Source organism: Galeopterus variegatus, unplaced genomic scaffold (assembly GCF_000696425.1).
Source record: "Galeopterus variegatus unplaced genomic scaffold, G_variegatus-3.0.2 Scaffold4, whole genome shotgun sequence".
Lineage (NCBI taxonomy): Eukaryota > Metazoa > Chordata > Mammalia > Dermoptera > Cynocephalidae > Galeopterus > Galeopterus variegatus.
In genome coordinates, this window is record NW_007726115.1 from 1709136 (window position 1) to 1724800 (window position 15665).

The 15665-nt window shown below is 40.0% G+C and overlaps 1 protein-coding gene across 4 annotated transcripts in view; it reads left to right on the forward strand.

The window, feature by feature from the left end:
• The first annotated feature begins 13185 nt into the window (after positions 1–13185).
• Positions 13186–15665, forward strand: part of MAP7 (microtubule-associated protein 7) — a 163004-nt gene continuing 160524 nt past the window's right edge. For all 4 annotated transcript variants that reach the window (XM_008574671.1, XM_008574738.1, XM_008574802.1 and 1 more), the window contains exon 1: positions 13186–13460. In XM_008574671.1, coding sequence (XP_008572893.1) covers positions 13328–13460 — 133 coding nt within the window. In that variant the 5' untranslated portion in view covers positions 13186–13327. The remainder of the gene's footprint in view (positions 13461–15665) is intronic.

The window sequence follows — 15665 nt, forward strand, 5'->3', positions numbered from 1 at the left end:
AATTCCACAGTTGGGTTTCAGTGTGCAATCAGTGCTGACAACTGCTGGTTTAGATGCATTTCCTATTTTGTTTTTCCATTTGACCATCATAGGAGGTGTCAAGCACCTTGCTTATGGAAACCGCATGGAAAATCATAACAGCTATTGCCCTAAATCTAATGAGTTTACTCAAATTATCCTTATTTTGCACAGTACTTTTTTGGAGGAAGTAGAGAATACAGGTAGGAGTACATTTGAATAGCCAAATATGCACACACATATACTCATGTACATTTATATACTTTTATGTATGAATATGTAGATAATCAGCTTTCTTTTTTCTACTTTGCTTAGTTGCCACAATGCTTCTCCCTCCCTCCCTCAAAATAAGGAAAGGTTAATTTGGAGTACACATTAAAATATTTCATAGAATATTATGTACTTTTCACAGAGATCTTCCTGATGACCCATGGTGACCTCTGATCACCAGACCCCTGGCCCTGGAGACCGCTGGCCTTTGTTTCTTCTGAGTGACTGGATGCTACCCTTTAGGCTAGTCTTTCTCTCCTTCACCTCTCTTCTTTCTCCTCACTAGATGCTGCTGTGACCTCGGCCCAGCTGGCATCCTCTGTGCTTTCCCCTGCTCCTTTTTTATTCAGCAGGTTTATTCACTTATGCTTTGACTATCTCCTCAAATTATCATCTCTGGCTCTCTATGCCAGAACATCTAGAGGCACTTCTGAGGTACATCTGTGCCTGCTTCTGAGGTTTTGTGGTGCCATCCATGACTTGTGATTTGAAGCTTTTTCAGTGAGGGCTAACCTTTGGCAGCACTGATTCCCTGTTCTCTTTACAGCTGTTGTGTACATAACTATAAAATCCAAGACCAAAATGAAAAGGGCAGTAGGGATGTTGGATGGGACTGACCCATCAAAAACAGAATATCTTTGATTTCTCTTCAAGATAGTAATGAAACCGAGCATGCATTCATAACTAAGACCAATTATTTAGGGATAATTCTGAACTACTGTTTTGCACAAGGACCCTTGGGTCTGGCTGTCTGGGTTCTAATTTCAGCTCCTCCACTTACTGTGGGATCTTGGGCATGTCGCTTAACACTTCTCTAACTCAGTGTCTTCCTTTATAAAAGGGGGATAGTGGTAACATCCTCACAGGGATTAAATGAGTTAATGCACATAAAGTACTTAGAACAGTGCTTGGCACAGCTTAAGCACAAGTGTTTGTTATAATTATTGTGCTCATGATGATTAAGGATTGGGACTGCATCGCTGTGTAAAGACGGGCATATCCCAGCGTGCTAGGTTTCTCCCTTAAGCAAAATTTTATTTATGATACTAAGCTCCCCATAATGAGGGCATCAGAATGCAATGCTGATTCAGATGTAGTTGTTGCTGTGTGATCACACTGTCGTAGGCTTGGCTCAGGTATAAAGGGCAGCATCAAAGCACAGCAGACAGTGCTTTTCTTCAAAATAGTGCACAAAATGTTCCACTGGCCTGAGAGATGTTTAGATTGTTACGTGATTGAATTAACACCCATGTGAGCCTTTCTTTGGCTTATTTTCGTTTTATTTTTATGGTATACAAAAGTTTTTGTTGTTGTTTTTACTATATCATAGTTCTAAATTTTAAGCTCTTTCCTAAAATATTGCTGCAGAAGTTATTTTTCTTTAAACCATGGAGATGGACTTCCCAGACCCATTTTGATTTTAAACATGTCACTGTCACCACACTGAATGTTTCTGCACAAAGAAAATGGAGGAAGCATACACAACTTGCCTTCCTTAAGGCTTTCAAGAAAAGCAGGAGGCAGTTTGGGTTTCTTCCAAATATGTACATGAAATAGAAGATATTAGCAGCTGTTTTATTTATTAAAGTCACTGATTTTAAAAGAAGCTTTCTTAAATTGCAGAGGACCATAGAAGTCCTGCCCTGGGTGTGGTGTGTGGGTATGTGGGTGACAGAGACACATTTCTTCCTAAGAAAACAATATTTTGTTCCACTTATAATTTTGATTTTTATATCTTTTTAAAAATGTAATAACTTAGTAAATCAGAAAATGTCACTTCCTCAGATGGGTCCCGGGTTTAGATTATCCAAGTAAGGCCCTCAGATTGTCCCTACATGTACAATAGCCACTGTGGTAATTGATTAAACAAATATTCTTTATGCCACCCTTGAAATGTTAAAATTTATATCATTCTTCAGTAATTTGATATACATTATTATTGAAAATAAAATGATAGCATTATTATACTTAACACTAAAAATAAACCCAGAATTTTCTTTTGTAACAGTGGTTTCCTTCCTTCCAACATCCTTGGAATGAAGATGCCTTCCTTATGTATATAAAAATACACTATATCCGTATGCTTTGGAAAGGGGCTTTGTATAAGTCTCAGAGTATTAGGAACCAAAATAGATGTAGAAGAGATGGCTCTACAGTTGAAAATATTAAAATAGAGAAGTGGGAGATGGAGCTATTTTTAGTCTAGGAGACCTATGAGATTCTCATGATTTTGGATTTTAAAAAAACCCTATAATCTTATAATCCAGTGATACTTTTCAGGAAGGAATACAAATTTGGTATTTCAGATTGAATCCTTGGTGGATTAAACACCCATGTAAGCCTTTCTTGGCTTATTTTTGTTTTATTTTTACGGTATCCTTATGCCTAAAGTCAGATTTGAGAAGGTTATTCAATTTATTTACAAACTGTTGAAGTGCAACATTTATCTGGTACTCCCAGAGAAGAGCATAGAGGCAGGGGGAAAAGGTCCCAACCATCAACCAAGTTGTGTGTGCCACACAGATCTCAACTGTGTACGTGATTAAAGCCACATATCAATGTGAAGACACTGCAGGATTCATTAAGGGCACCCAAAATGGAAAGTAAGTCTTCAAGGTTTTGGAAGAGAGAGGGGTATGCATGAAATGCCAGAAGGAGGGAGCAAAAGGCCATTCTAAATCCAGGAAATGATTCAGAAACAGAACTCGGATGTGGCGTTCAGACACCTGTGAACCGGGCATTCTGAGCCAGTTGTAAAGTGTGCAAAGATGACTTTGCTTTCCAAAGCACACTGTTGTTTTCTATTATAGATGTACCTATCTGGACACATGTTCATGGAACAATTTGCAATGTTGCAATTATTTTTAGGACACTTTTTGGTTACATAAATCTCCCTCTTTTTGTTTGTAAACAAGGTCTTTTCCAGTGAGCTGGATAAAAAGCCTGGCTCTGAGTGCTAAAAAGGGACATGGATGCTGCTTGTTTCAGGGGTCTGGAGCAACTGTCTTCCTCTACACCTGTGTGGAAACAGGAACCAGGTAGTGCTATCTCCAGGAAAAAATGTAAGACAAAGGGGAGAGTATGAGTCCGTTTCTGTTGCTTATAACAAAATACACAGAACTGGGTATTTTATGAAGGAAACAAATTTTCTTGCTTACAGTTTCGGAGGCTAGGAAGTCCAGAGTCCAGGGAACACATCTGGTGAGGGTCTTGGTGGTGGCGACAGTGATACAGGGTATCACATTGTGAAATGGCGGAGCAGAGAGAAACAGACTCTCTTCTCTCTTCTTTTAAAGCCCTTAGAACCATGCCCCTGACCACCATTTTTAATCTACTTACTATGGCACATGGTCCTACAATTTAATCACCTCTTCAAGGCCCCACCTTTCAGTTGCCATAACAGGATTTCCCACCCTCTTAACAGTCACAGTGGGTGCCAAGTTTTTGATACATAACACTTGGGAGACACACTTCAACTTTCAGTGAGTTTGGAGGGGGACATAATTCAGTCCACTAGAGGGAGATTTTTATAATAATTTTGATTCCTTCACTGCAACATTGCATGTAGCTGGAACAACTTTTTTTTTTTTTAAACATACCAAAGATTTTAACATTGAACAATGGGAGTGTAGCCACTTTGCCTTATGATAAAGGCAAAATGGTCCCTTTGGGTGTTTTATGAAGTTTGCCAAAAGGTTCCTTTGTCACTAATAACCCTTCCTCAGTTGCTATCTTAAATTGACATGATTTTTAAGGCTTGGGCTTAGATCACAGATATGAAGGGTGAAAGGGTTTTAGAGATGAAGTAGGTGCCCCTTAGGTCCTTATCAATCTGTTCATCCTTCTGAGATGTTCTTTCCATGTAGAGTCCCCTAATATTTTGATGGCCCTAAGTCAGTCAAGCCTAAGAGAAGATGTATTTATCAAAAAAAAAAAAAAAAAACCCAGAAAAAACAAGAGACTGTGTTGCTAGTAATATCGATTTTTTAGAAATTAGTGCTTCTGGGCCGGCCCGGTGACGCACTGCTACAGTGCGCCGCTTGAGAGCGCGGCGGCGCTCCCGCTGAGGGTTCGGATCCCACATACAGACCGGTTCCCGCTCACTGGCTGAGCGAGGTGCAGGCGCAACACCCAGGGTTGCGATCCCGTTGCCGGTCCCGGTCCGGTACGGGCGCGACACTGAGGGTAGCGATCCGTTGCCGGTCACGAAAAAAGACAAAAAGGAAAAAAAAAAAAAGAAAAGAAAAAGAAATTAGTGCTTCATATTTTTTTGTAAAAAAGTAATTACTGATGCATTAGGAATCTTTTTTGCTTAGTAGCAAATTTTAAAAGCTTCTAGGATTGCTATTCAATCCTAAATATACTTGTATCTTACCTGTATAATTTAGCTTAAGGCTTTGGTGTTCTGGTTGGTTGCTGACAGTTATAGTTGCTGACTATTCTCAGTGTAGCTTTCGCTGGATGAAAATGGACCAAGCCTCAGACTTTCCCGCCACAGTTATATAATTTGGCATTTCTGTGAAGCACTTTCTTCCTCTAGGTTGATTTCAGAAAAATGCCGGAGAATTGTATGTAGTTTTTTTCTTTTATCACAATTGGCTCTTGCTAAGAATAAACCAATAAATATGTAACATTTAGTACCTCAAACCTTCATACACTTTTTATCTTCTCATAAAAAACATGTTTTATCCAACCCTCCCTCCACCCTATCCATATATCTACATACTTTAGTTTCTTCTCATTGAGACAGTGGGTGGGGCTACTTCATGACAACAGGGATTTTTTTTTTTTCTCATCTACATATCTGTACTTTCAAAACCATTTAATGTTGAGACAGCCAGACTGCTTAGTTCTAATAATAGTAGAGAGGATTTATTTGGTAATGCCTTTAAGCTAACTAGGACTGTATTGAATTCTCAATGGAAGATCATTAGTGAAAATAAAAGGGGATATAACAGGCCTACTCTGAGATAACCTGACCCCAATTGTATGAACATTTTAATAGAGCATTCCAGTATTGGAAAATTATTTGAGTAAATAGTATCCATCCTATTCAGTGAAGATTATGATCACTGATTTGTAAACCTTTGACTTTGGAATGGCATGCTTTCATTTGCAGCATGCAAAACTGCATGTAAACGAATGTGGAAATGGAGTGTGAATCTCTCTGGGCTCACTGATTGTGATGGTTTATTTTATGTGTCATCTTGGTTAGGCTCTGGTGCTCAGTTATTTGGCAAAACACTAGACATTGCTATGTAGTTATTTTGTAGACATGATTAACATTTACAATCATTGATTTAAAGTAAAGATTACACTTCTTATGTGGGTGGGCCTGATCCAATCAGTTGAAGGCCTAAGAGCAAAAACTGAGGTTTCCTGGGAAAGAAGGAATTCTGCCCGAAGGTGGTAACATAGGAATCCTGCCTGAGTTTCCAGACTGCTGGCCTGCCCTTCAGATTTCAGACTTGCTAGCCTCCACAAAGGTACCAACCATTATTCCTTAAAATAAATTTCTCTATATAAATAATATATATTATATTTCTTTCCAGAGAAACAGATTGGTACACTGATCCTCAGAAAGAAAATCAGTTTTCCCCCAGAAGGGTGCAAATCATTTTAATTATTTTTAAGAGATAAAATTTAAAAATTAATTTTATATGATGATTTTTAAGGTAAAATCAGAAGATATTAAATCTTCAGTTAAAAAATCTTAATTGATGTCTTTTAATTGGGGCACTTTTAGGAGATAGAATTGGGAAGAGTGGCAAAGTAGCAAAGGATAGGATTGAGGAAAAGTCCTAATTTTGAAATGAATGTTGAATATACTGTTCCTGACCTGTCCGGTTTTTTAGTGGCCTAAAGAGACTAAGGACTATCACTGTCCTTAAAATGCCCATAAAGTAATAAACTGAATTGGTTGGCTGCTCTTTGGTATTGCTTTCCACTTGCGAACTTTTAAATCTCAAGTCACATAGCCACAGTGATCCCCCATAATAAATGACCTCATTGAGGGAAAAGCTGTTATCAGTAAGTTTTCATTAAGTTGCAGGTGGGTGGGAGAATGAGGGAAGTCTGCAGGCTGCAGTTTCAGAAATCAGTGTAGTGTGATTCTCTTCTAACCAGAACACTGTGTGAAGTTTCCGTTGTTTTAGTTGTTTATCATTAAGTCTAAAACCTTAAGCCATCAATGAATAAAACAATACAACTGCAGAGTTGTCTACAAAATGAAGCCACATGGAGTAAGTGCAGAGATACAGTGACAGCAAGGGGAAGGACTTCTGAGTCTTGCGTTTTCTCTCTGCCTGAGTGTTTTCCCTGGGTGTGTAACTCAAGTTTCCATTTTTATCAAGTCATGGAATCGCAGGATCAGAAGAGACTCTAGAGATCTAAAAAACCAACCTGTACACAGTGCATTAATCCAACATCATCCCAGATCAGTGTTTGTGTGTGGCTGTCTTCACTGATGAACAGCAGAGCTCCTTACTTTCTGGTAACTTCTAGTCACTGGTCCTAGTTCTGTCTTCCAGAACTACACTAAAAGTGGAAATTCTTACTTATTTTAACATTTAATTGAGTAATTTTATTCCTCTGAAGTCATGTCTTTTTTCTTTCTTTCTTTTTTTTTTTTATAAAGATGACCGGTAAGGGGATCTCAACCCTTGGCTTGGTGTTGTCAGCACCACGCTCAGCCAGTGAGCAAACCGGCCATCCCTATATAGGATCCGAACCCGTGGCCTTGGTGTTATCAGCACCGCACTCTACCAAGTGAGCCACGGGCCGGCCTGTCATGTCTTTTTTCTCAGAGTAAATGCCTTCTATTCTCATAGAAAATGTCTTTTTTTCTCATTTATATGATAAATCCTAGGTCATTCTCCTCTGAATGTGTTTTCATTTATCATCCCACTTAAAATATTTGCTCAGAACCATGTGTTGTGAGGACCAGAAAATAAGGAAGGCTTGTGCCCCTATTCAGCATGCTGGGTGTCTGCAGATACAGCCTGTGATACTGTTAGGATATTTACTGCCTCATCAGGCTGAAAGTGAGCTTATTGTCTAAGTGCCCTCCTTCTTTGTTTCTGCTGCAGCTTGGGGAAGTCTTCACTGTGTACCTGTGCAATGAACTTTAATATAAAAAGAAGTGTTCATATTTATCCCTACTGTATTCATCTATTTAAATATAGCCCATTATTTCAGTCTGTTGAGGTCATTTTGGACCTGATTCTGTGTGTCACCTTTGTTTTATCTACAGATATAAAGCCCTGTTCTCATATCAATCTTAAGAAAAACATTAACCACATTTCCTTTCCATTGCCCACTTCTCCAGCTTTCACCAGACTATTGCAGGAACTTGGTATCCATGCTCAGCCCTCTGAAATAAGTCCTCCACACTGTCAGAGGGGTGCCTGTTAAAAAAACAAACATGATGAGTCTCCTATTCCTGTTCTTGCCATCTACGCCCTTGGCCACCACTTGAGATCCCTTTTCTCCGCTTGGACAAAGTAGTTATGTAACTGGTTTCCCTGTGTCAATCTCTCCTTCCTTCCTGTCCATCCTGGCCTGTCTGGATCAACATTTTATCAGCACCCTCCAAAGGCTCCCCATTGCCTTCATTTGGTGGAAGAACATGATACAGTTTGGCTGCTGTCTCCTGTCCAGTGTCATGCCCCCAAAGCACCCCGTCCGGCATCCTTGACCTGATTTCATAACTCCTAAAGCAAGACCAGGAACCGCAGTTTCTTAATTTTCTTATCTTTCTAATGGTGTGGCTCAACAATAAAAATAAACACTTCACTGCTTGAAGGCCATTGATGAATTAGGTAACTTTTAGAAACATAGTCCTAGGCATCTGTGTGAATCTTCTGTTGAACACAGCAATTGATTTCTTTGCCTCATTCGGAATCTATGAAATAAGATTTCTAGGTTCACAAAGGTAACACCATTAGAGGAGAGGAACTTCTATGCACATATAAACTTTTATCAGGGAATCCAGAAGTTCATGTAATGTCCGTTAATAAAGTATCATCAATGAGAATAGTGAACAAGAGGGCCGAGATGCATTCTAACAGGTTAGACTGGGTTAAAGTTTAATGTGGCATTTTGTAGTATTCACAACTTACCTATTAATACCTAATGTTTAGGAAAGGGTTTAAAAGAAAGCTTAATAACCACACCTTGCATTCATATAAATGAATCTCTAGGGTTTAAGATTTTGTTATAGTAGAGCAGACATGGGAAAATGGACTCTTGGCACCGTGAAGTGTTCAATATGCAGTGAAGATTTATAGAAATGTTATAAAAGGCACGGCAGAGACCTAGTACTTCTTGGCAGATGGCATTGCCACTACTAGGGTAGTGTTTACTGTTTTTGTTATATGCCTGTTAACAAAAGGTGGTCAAATAAAGAAGATCAAAGCAAACCTGCTTTTTTATTTTCCTTTCAAAGGGTCAGTGTTTCTTTGTGCAGTATTTCTTTATCCAGCAGCCTCTTGGAAGCTATGCATAATTCTGCAAGATGGCAGAATGTTGTACCTTTGTTGCCACAGAAGCCATCAGTAAGTGGCATCATTCTGGGAAACTGTGAGGGAGCCCTTTAACTTCAAGAATGGGAATGGCAAAGAACCAGCTGGGAACCATTGTTCCTTAGGGGTTGTTTGAGTCCGTGTCACCCTGTTCTGGCTTTGTCATTTTTAAACCATATGAGGTTTATAAGTTGCATTAAAATATTTCTTAAACTACTGCCAGAAGTAATGCAGCTTACTTTGGAGAGATGCATTAAGTACTTAAAACATTACTGAAGTCCAGTCTTGTTAAAGAATTAATCATCTCCTCTAATGTAGAAATGTGGAAAAGAATTTTGGCACTTCTGGACCCCCCTGCAAAGAAAATAACTCATACATTCACATAGAACTTGTAATTAACCAGTGATTTGCCATTCAATCCAGCAGTAATAATTTCTGTTTTCAGCTATATTCCTTGAATAGTACAAATCAGGCTCTTTTCCCTTTCAATAATGTTTTTGTAAAGCTCATCAGGCTTATAGAAAGGAAAATTTTAGGTGCGTTTCTCACTGATTAAGCAGATTTCTTGGATTCATTATGAGCTATGCAATTTTTCAATGTTTTGGTCACAGAATAAAAGCCTGGGAAGCATAAATGTGAACAGAAGCCTGTATGTATGCCTACATGTGTGATCTTTTAATACCATACTGTTAAGTCATGAGGTTACTTCCCCTAAAGATCAGCAAATTTGTTCTGTATTCACCCATCTCATGGATTGGATCTAGGCCAGAGATGCCATTCAGCCAGGGTAGGAGGACAAAGAGACATAAATTCATTGTGGACTAAGGGGGTGGGGACAGCAGTTGCTCAAAGGCCTATTGGACTGTTTTGTTTATAGTAGCTGAGTGGTACCATTTTTACCTATGAATGTGAGTACATTGTATGATTGTACTGCAAACGTTTTTTTCTCAGTATAAAGCCAGTCTAGTTGTAAAAATCTACTCTTCTGCACTAGGCAGACTCTCAATTCTCTCCAAGTTTGTACAGAGTTTCCATTAGTACACTATTTACTATTTTATCAATTGAGACAAAGCAACTGTAAGACCTTGCTGGTATTGGAGTTCTACATGCCCCATTTCCTATGGGAACTGAACTAAGATTCTTTTTTTTTTTTTTTTTTCGTCTTTTGTCTTTTTCCGTGTCCGGCAACGGATCGCAACCCTCAGTGTTGCCCCCGTACCGGACCGGGGACCGGCAACGGGATCGCAACCCTCGGTGTTGCCCCCATACTGGACCGGGGACCGGCAACGGGATCGCAACTCTTGGTGTTGCTCCCGCGCCTCGCTCAGCCAGTGAGCGGGAACCGGTCTGCATGTGGGATCCGAACCCTCGGGCGGGAGCGCTGCCGCGCTTCCCAAGCGGCGCACTATCCAGTGCGCCACCGGGCCGGCCCTGAACTAAGATTCTATATCTGCAGGTGACATGCAAGGACTTTTGTGCCACATCCAGTTGAAAATGCTTATTAGTGCTGGGGAGAGTTCAGGAATTCAGAGTAGTAGTCATTTTACTTTGGGGGATACTTAAACTTAAGGTCTCACCATTCCCCTTTCCACACTTGCCTTTGTTTTGGATCTAAGTGTAAAAGGAAAAGGAAATTAGAGGAAGATGGTAGCTCCACACAGCTACAGGGATCAAGCCACAGTATTCCTGGAATTGTATAAGAGCCAACCCCTATATCCCTTAAAGATTGGGTTTGAGTGTTTAGGAGACTAGTCTCAAATGTATTTATATCTTAAATGAGGTGAAAAATGTGTACTTCGTGGGTAGGAAAAAAAAAAATCCTTTATCATCATTTGCTCTTGGGCTGTTTGCTTCCCCGGGACTGATCACAGCTGTGCCTGGGACCAGCTAGTTGATGTTGGAGTCAGGATTTACAAGGCAGCAGGACAAAAGCATCTTGACTTTTGAGCAAATGGGCCTGGGTTTAATCCTGACTCAGTGAGCTAACTAGCTATTTGACTTTAACCTCCCTGAACCTCAGTTTCCTGGTCTGTCAGGTGGTGATAACTCCTCTCAGGGCTGTCGTGACTGACAAAAGTACCTTACTTGATACACCCAGCACAGGGCTGACATAAAGTTGAACCCAATTGATGGGATATCATTCTGTTCTTTTACTTTATCCCACACTGCCTCATTGATATATGATGGTGGTGATTTTTGGTCTGCTTTGATTAGGCTTTCATTTCCCCCAGTAAATGGTTTTAACATTAAATTATACATACTCTAAAAAAAAAAAGCCTTTTTGGAAATTATGGAAGTACATTAAATTTACAGTTTGTATCCACTGTTTCTTAAACAGCAAGATCTTCAGTATCAGAGGCATTCCTCCTCCCTTTCCTTCCATCTCCACAGAAGTTGGAGAGGTTGTAGGATTCTGAAATACATAGGCCAAACATTTGTCATAAGGAGAAGTGCTGGACTAGGAAGAGGTGGCCTAAATTTTAATTACAGACTTGCTACCAACTAACGTTTCACCTGAGCAAGGAATTTTACTTCATGGGCCTCAGTTTCCTTGCACGTAAAATGATGCTGATTCAGTTGCTTTCTCAGACCTATTCAGCTCTAAAACTCCATTCTATTTTATTCCAAAAATGTATCGCACAGATTAATATGATTTTAAATAAACTCTATACCTGAAATTTCCTGCATTTCTCCAAGCCACAGATCTAAACACATCTTAACTTAATTAAATCCCCCAGCCTAATACCTCCCCAGCACCAACTGGGTAGTATGAGTAGGTAAAAACATAGAAGTATTCCTTCATGCAGTTGATAGTTGAACTGGAAACATCTTGAAGGTAATTACAAAGCAAAAAATGGATTAATTATATTTTATAATACATTTGTTGTAACAACAGTTGATATTTATTAAGCACTTTTTACTGCTAACTCTACACATTTAATCCTCGCTAATCTCATAAAGTAAATGATGTCATCACCCCAATTTTACAGAGAAAACTGAGGAAGCAAGAGGAGTTCAGTGAATTATCCAAAGTTACTGTTTCACAAAAAGGATTTAGAAAGGGTGTTTTACTTGCCTTAGAATCCCTGAGGTCCCCTCTGGTATAATTAGGTTTAAGTACTGACAAAAAGTAAGGGAGTGTCTGGGGATGTTTTGATTAAAAGGAAGAAACAAAAACAGCAGATTTTTTTTTCTTAATTTGACTGTTGGCATTTTTAAATGTCATTTATTGTAAATTTTTTTTTGTATACAGCTAAATTTTAAGCAGCATAGAAATGGAGAACTTTAAAGTAAGAAAGCTTATTTCATGAGAAAACAACAATCACATGATCGTGTGCTTTGGAGAAAACAGTCCAAAAAGAACAAAAATTGGGTCAAGTGCTGAGAATTGCTCAGCGCCACTATTAGTGATTGCCCAGAGCAGTGGAGATTGGGGGAGCATGCAGCATATAATTGAGGCTGTTTTATCCCCTTTGGAGTATTCTTCTTTCTCATTTCTGTCCTTTCAACTTGACTTGCAGAGGGGGTGCTCCACATTGTGATCTCTGGGGTGGAAATAGGCCCGGTTCTCCCCTTGCCTGCCTTCACTGGAGAGTCTCAGGGACATGGCACTGCAGGTCCTCGTGACAGGTGCTGCCAAACCTGTGTTTATGCAGGCTCTGGGGTGGTAAGAATGTCAGGAAGGTGAGCCAGCTGTGGAGGGTACCAGCCATGCCTTCGTTCATCCAGAAGCTTGCAAACATTGCTGTGATAGACAACCTGCCCCAGAAAAGAAAAGCCTTCCTGCCTTCAGGCTGCTGTCTTCATACTGAGGAGTCCGCTGCTGCTTGTGCAAGCAGAACACCGTTTCTCCTCGCAGTCCGCTGCTGTGCGGCTGAGAGGAAGAGGGAGCTGCCTGGCTGCTGTAACCCTCTGCTGGTGAGTTCCCAGAAGGAGCCAGCATCCCGCAGGCTGCCGCTTCTCAGCCGCCGCCCGGGAGATGGAGCCGCTCCCGATTAGGAGATGTCAGGGTTGTCAGGGCAACTGTTAAGGACAGCGTATCATACTTGCCCCTCTCTGCTATGTGCTGAACATTTTACTGTGCGGAGCAGGGAGAAGATTGAGGAAAGGTGCCACAGCGGGAAGGAGAAGCTGGGATCTGATTGAACAGGTTAGGCAGTGGAGGGAAGCATCTGAGCCCGCATGCCTTTAATAAGTCTTTTCTGGAAGGGGTGTGTGTGTGTGTGTGTGCGCGCGCGCACTAGCCAGCACATGTGCCTGTGGGGGACTGAGTGGGAGGGGGCTGGTAGGGGAGGTAGAGTGGGGGGGCTGCTGCTAGGTGAGGGGGAACTGCGGGGCCTCAGTTGCCAAGCGGCTGGTAGTATCTGTCAGCTGTTTGCACACTGTTTACCCATAGGGGATCTATTACAAGTGCTCAAATGAACTGGCAGCTTAGAAACTAGCAGCTTCCTGGGAGCTGCAATTACATAAGCATATATTTTTAATATAATAATAATTAAAAAACAAGTAGCAGCAGTATGCCTGGATCAGCTACAGCTATCCGACAAGAGAGACAGAAGAAGACCAATGCAAGGCCAATTCCCCTTGGTTTATTCACCATTAATGAGGAAGATGAACAGCAAAAGAATGGAAATTCCGGAAGACCGAAAGGTATGCATTAGCTCTGCCCTTTGGTCAGAGCCGGATCCAGCCCCTGATTTCCACACTGCCTATAGCACATTTTATAAACTATGCTCGTAGTGCATGCTGTAGGGAGTTTTGTGACTTCCTAGCACAGTTTGCTGGTGGTGTTTACACACTCTGTAGGGCTGTGGATGCAAGAAACGGGGAGCAATTTTTGCAGATTTGGTAGATTTGGGGTAAGCTACTTTTTTTTTTTTTTGACCTAAGTTACTTTCCCGGCCCAGAGATCTTTAATTTTCACAGGCTCAGTCAAATAGTGACCGATGACTCTGTCCTCATGAGGAGGAGTAGATCTGAGTTTTCAAGAATTAAAAGAATATCTCCCCACCTTGCTTAGGTGCATTAGATCATTTTTGCTTACTTTAATGAAGTGAGTTTCTCCTTAAAAGGGATAAGGTAGGTAAAGTGACATAAGAGTACAGCCTTTCCATGGGCAGAGAGAGGGTCAAGACATAACATCCTTTTCTATCCTGAAACACTGAGAGCAAAAAGGAGGAAAACAAACATTGAGGGTGACTATAGAGGACAAAGCTAGGGGCCAAGGAGGGGACCATGGGGTTTTATAACTTCTGATAACTCTGCTACTGAGCATTTGTAGAGGATGAAACGTGTTGGGTACAGAAAAGAGAAGTCTGCCTGTGGTCTTTTGTAATGATGAGATGTAGCAGCCCCTTGCCTGCTCCTTGAGTCTCTGTGTACGGCATCATCTTCAGTATTGTCTCAAAGCCTCCCTCCCAGGGCTGTAATTATCAGTCAGAGGGGGCAACATCATGCATTTTTGAAAAAGGGATTTAAGGCTTGCATTTTAAGTTTTTCAGCATCCTAATTCTTTCAACCCTCTTCCCCCGAATATATAAGCTGTTCTCTTAAGCAGATGGGCTATCAGTTTTATTGTTTTTACGTGCCGATTAAATTTTAGCTTGCATTCAAATTATTCTGTCCCTGAGATATCAAATTTTCCTTTGTGGTAGCAGAGTAGCAAGCAAATATTTAAGCAGCCATAGAATGAATGTTTAATAGAATCCGATGTCTGAGGACTACTGGCTTTCTTTTTCTTGGTTCCTAAATGAATCTTAGTTTGCTTTTATTAAATGTAATAGAAACCATCTGCTTTAAATCCAAAAGTATATTTTTATTTGGTTTTTAAATAAAAAGACTGTATACAGGGAAGTTCTAATAAGTAGAATCTTACTACTGTAGTTGATTTTTATTTACTATCAGACATGGCTTCTATTGGAGGAACAAACGACCTCAGAAATCTAATGATGCTGTGAATAGAAGGTGGCTGATGTGATTCTATTTGTCCATGAATTAGATAGTTGAATCACAGTGTGTTGCTCTTGATGAAAACTTAATACTTTAAATTGTCAGTAGCAAGATATTTGGCCTCTGAGGAGCTGGTAACTTTTAAAATTAATGTGAATTTGTTGAATTGTTTTCACAGTATATTTTTGGATATATTCCTGATTTGTGAGGATAGCCATCGATTTTGTTCTTAGTAATTTTCTTGAATTTCTCTTTCTACCTCCTGGTTTGTTTTTTTCCCTAGCTGTCTTTTAGTATTTTATTTAAAAGGAAGGTGAGGCTGACTGGTAGGTTTACTTAGTTAGAGTGTGGCGTTAATAACACCAAAGTCCAAGGTTCGACCCTGTTACCAGCCAGCCAGAAAAAAATAATAATAAAAGGAAGGGGAAGAGGGTAGGTGCTTATAGAAATCTGTTTTGGGCAATTTATGTGGCTTATTAGATAAGAGAAACTTAAATCAAGGAGTTTCTGATCCCCTCCCCTTTTTATCCCTGTTCACACCAAAAAAAAAAAAAAAAAAGACTAGGGGAGAAAATCCTATATGTCCCAAATATCTCTAATTTATGACACATTCAATAAAATAAGCAAATAAACAACCCTGGGTATCTCTAATAATGCTTGATGAATAAAACTATTGGTTTTTATTCTGAGGTTCTCATCAGGCCTATCTGAGCGATAGGAGTGTTTACTTTCTAGTTCAGCTCTCTTCAATAAAAAAATGATGGAAGTGTTCTATGTTTGTACTAATACAGTAACCACCATGGGTATAGAGTGCTTGAAATATGGCTAGTACATTGGGTAACTGATTTTTTAAAATTTTAGTTAATTTTAGTTTAAATAATCACATTTGGCTACCTTATTGGACAA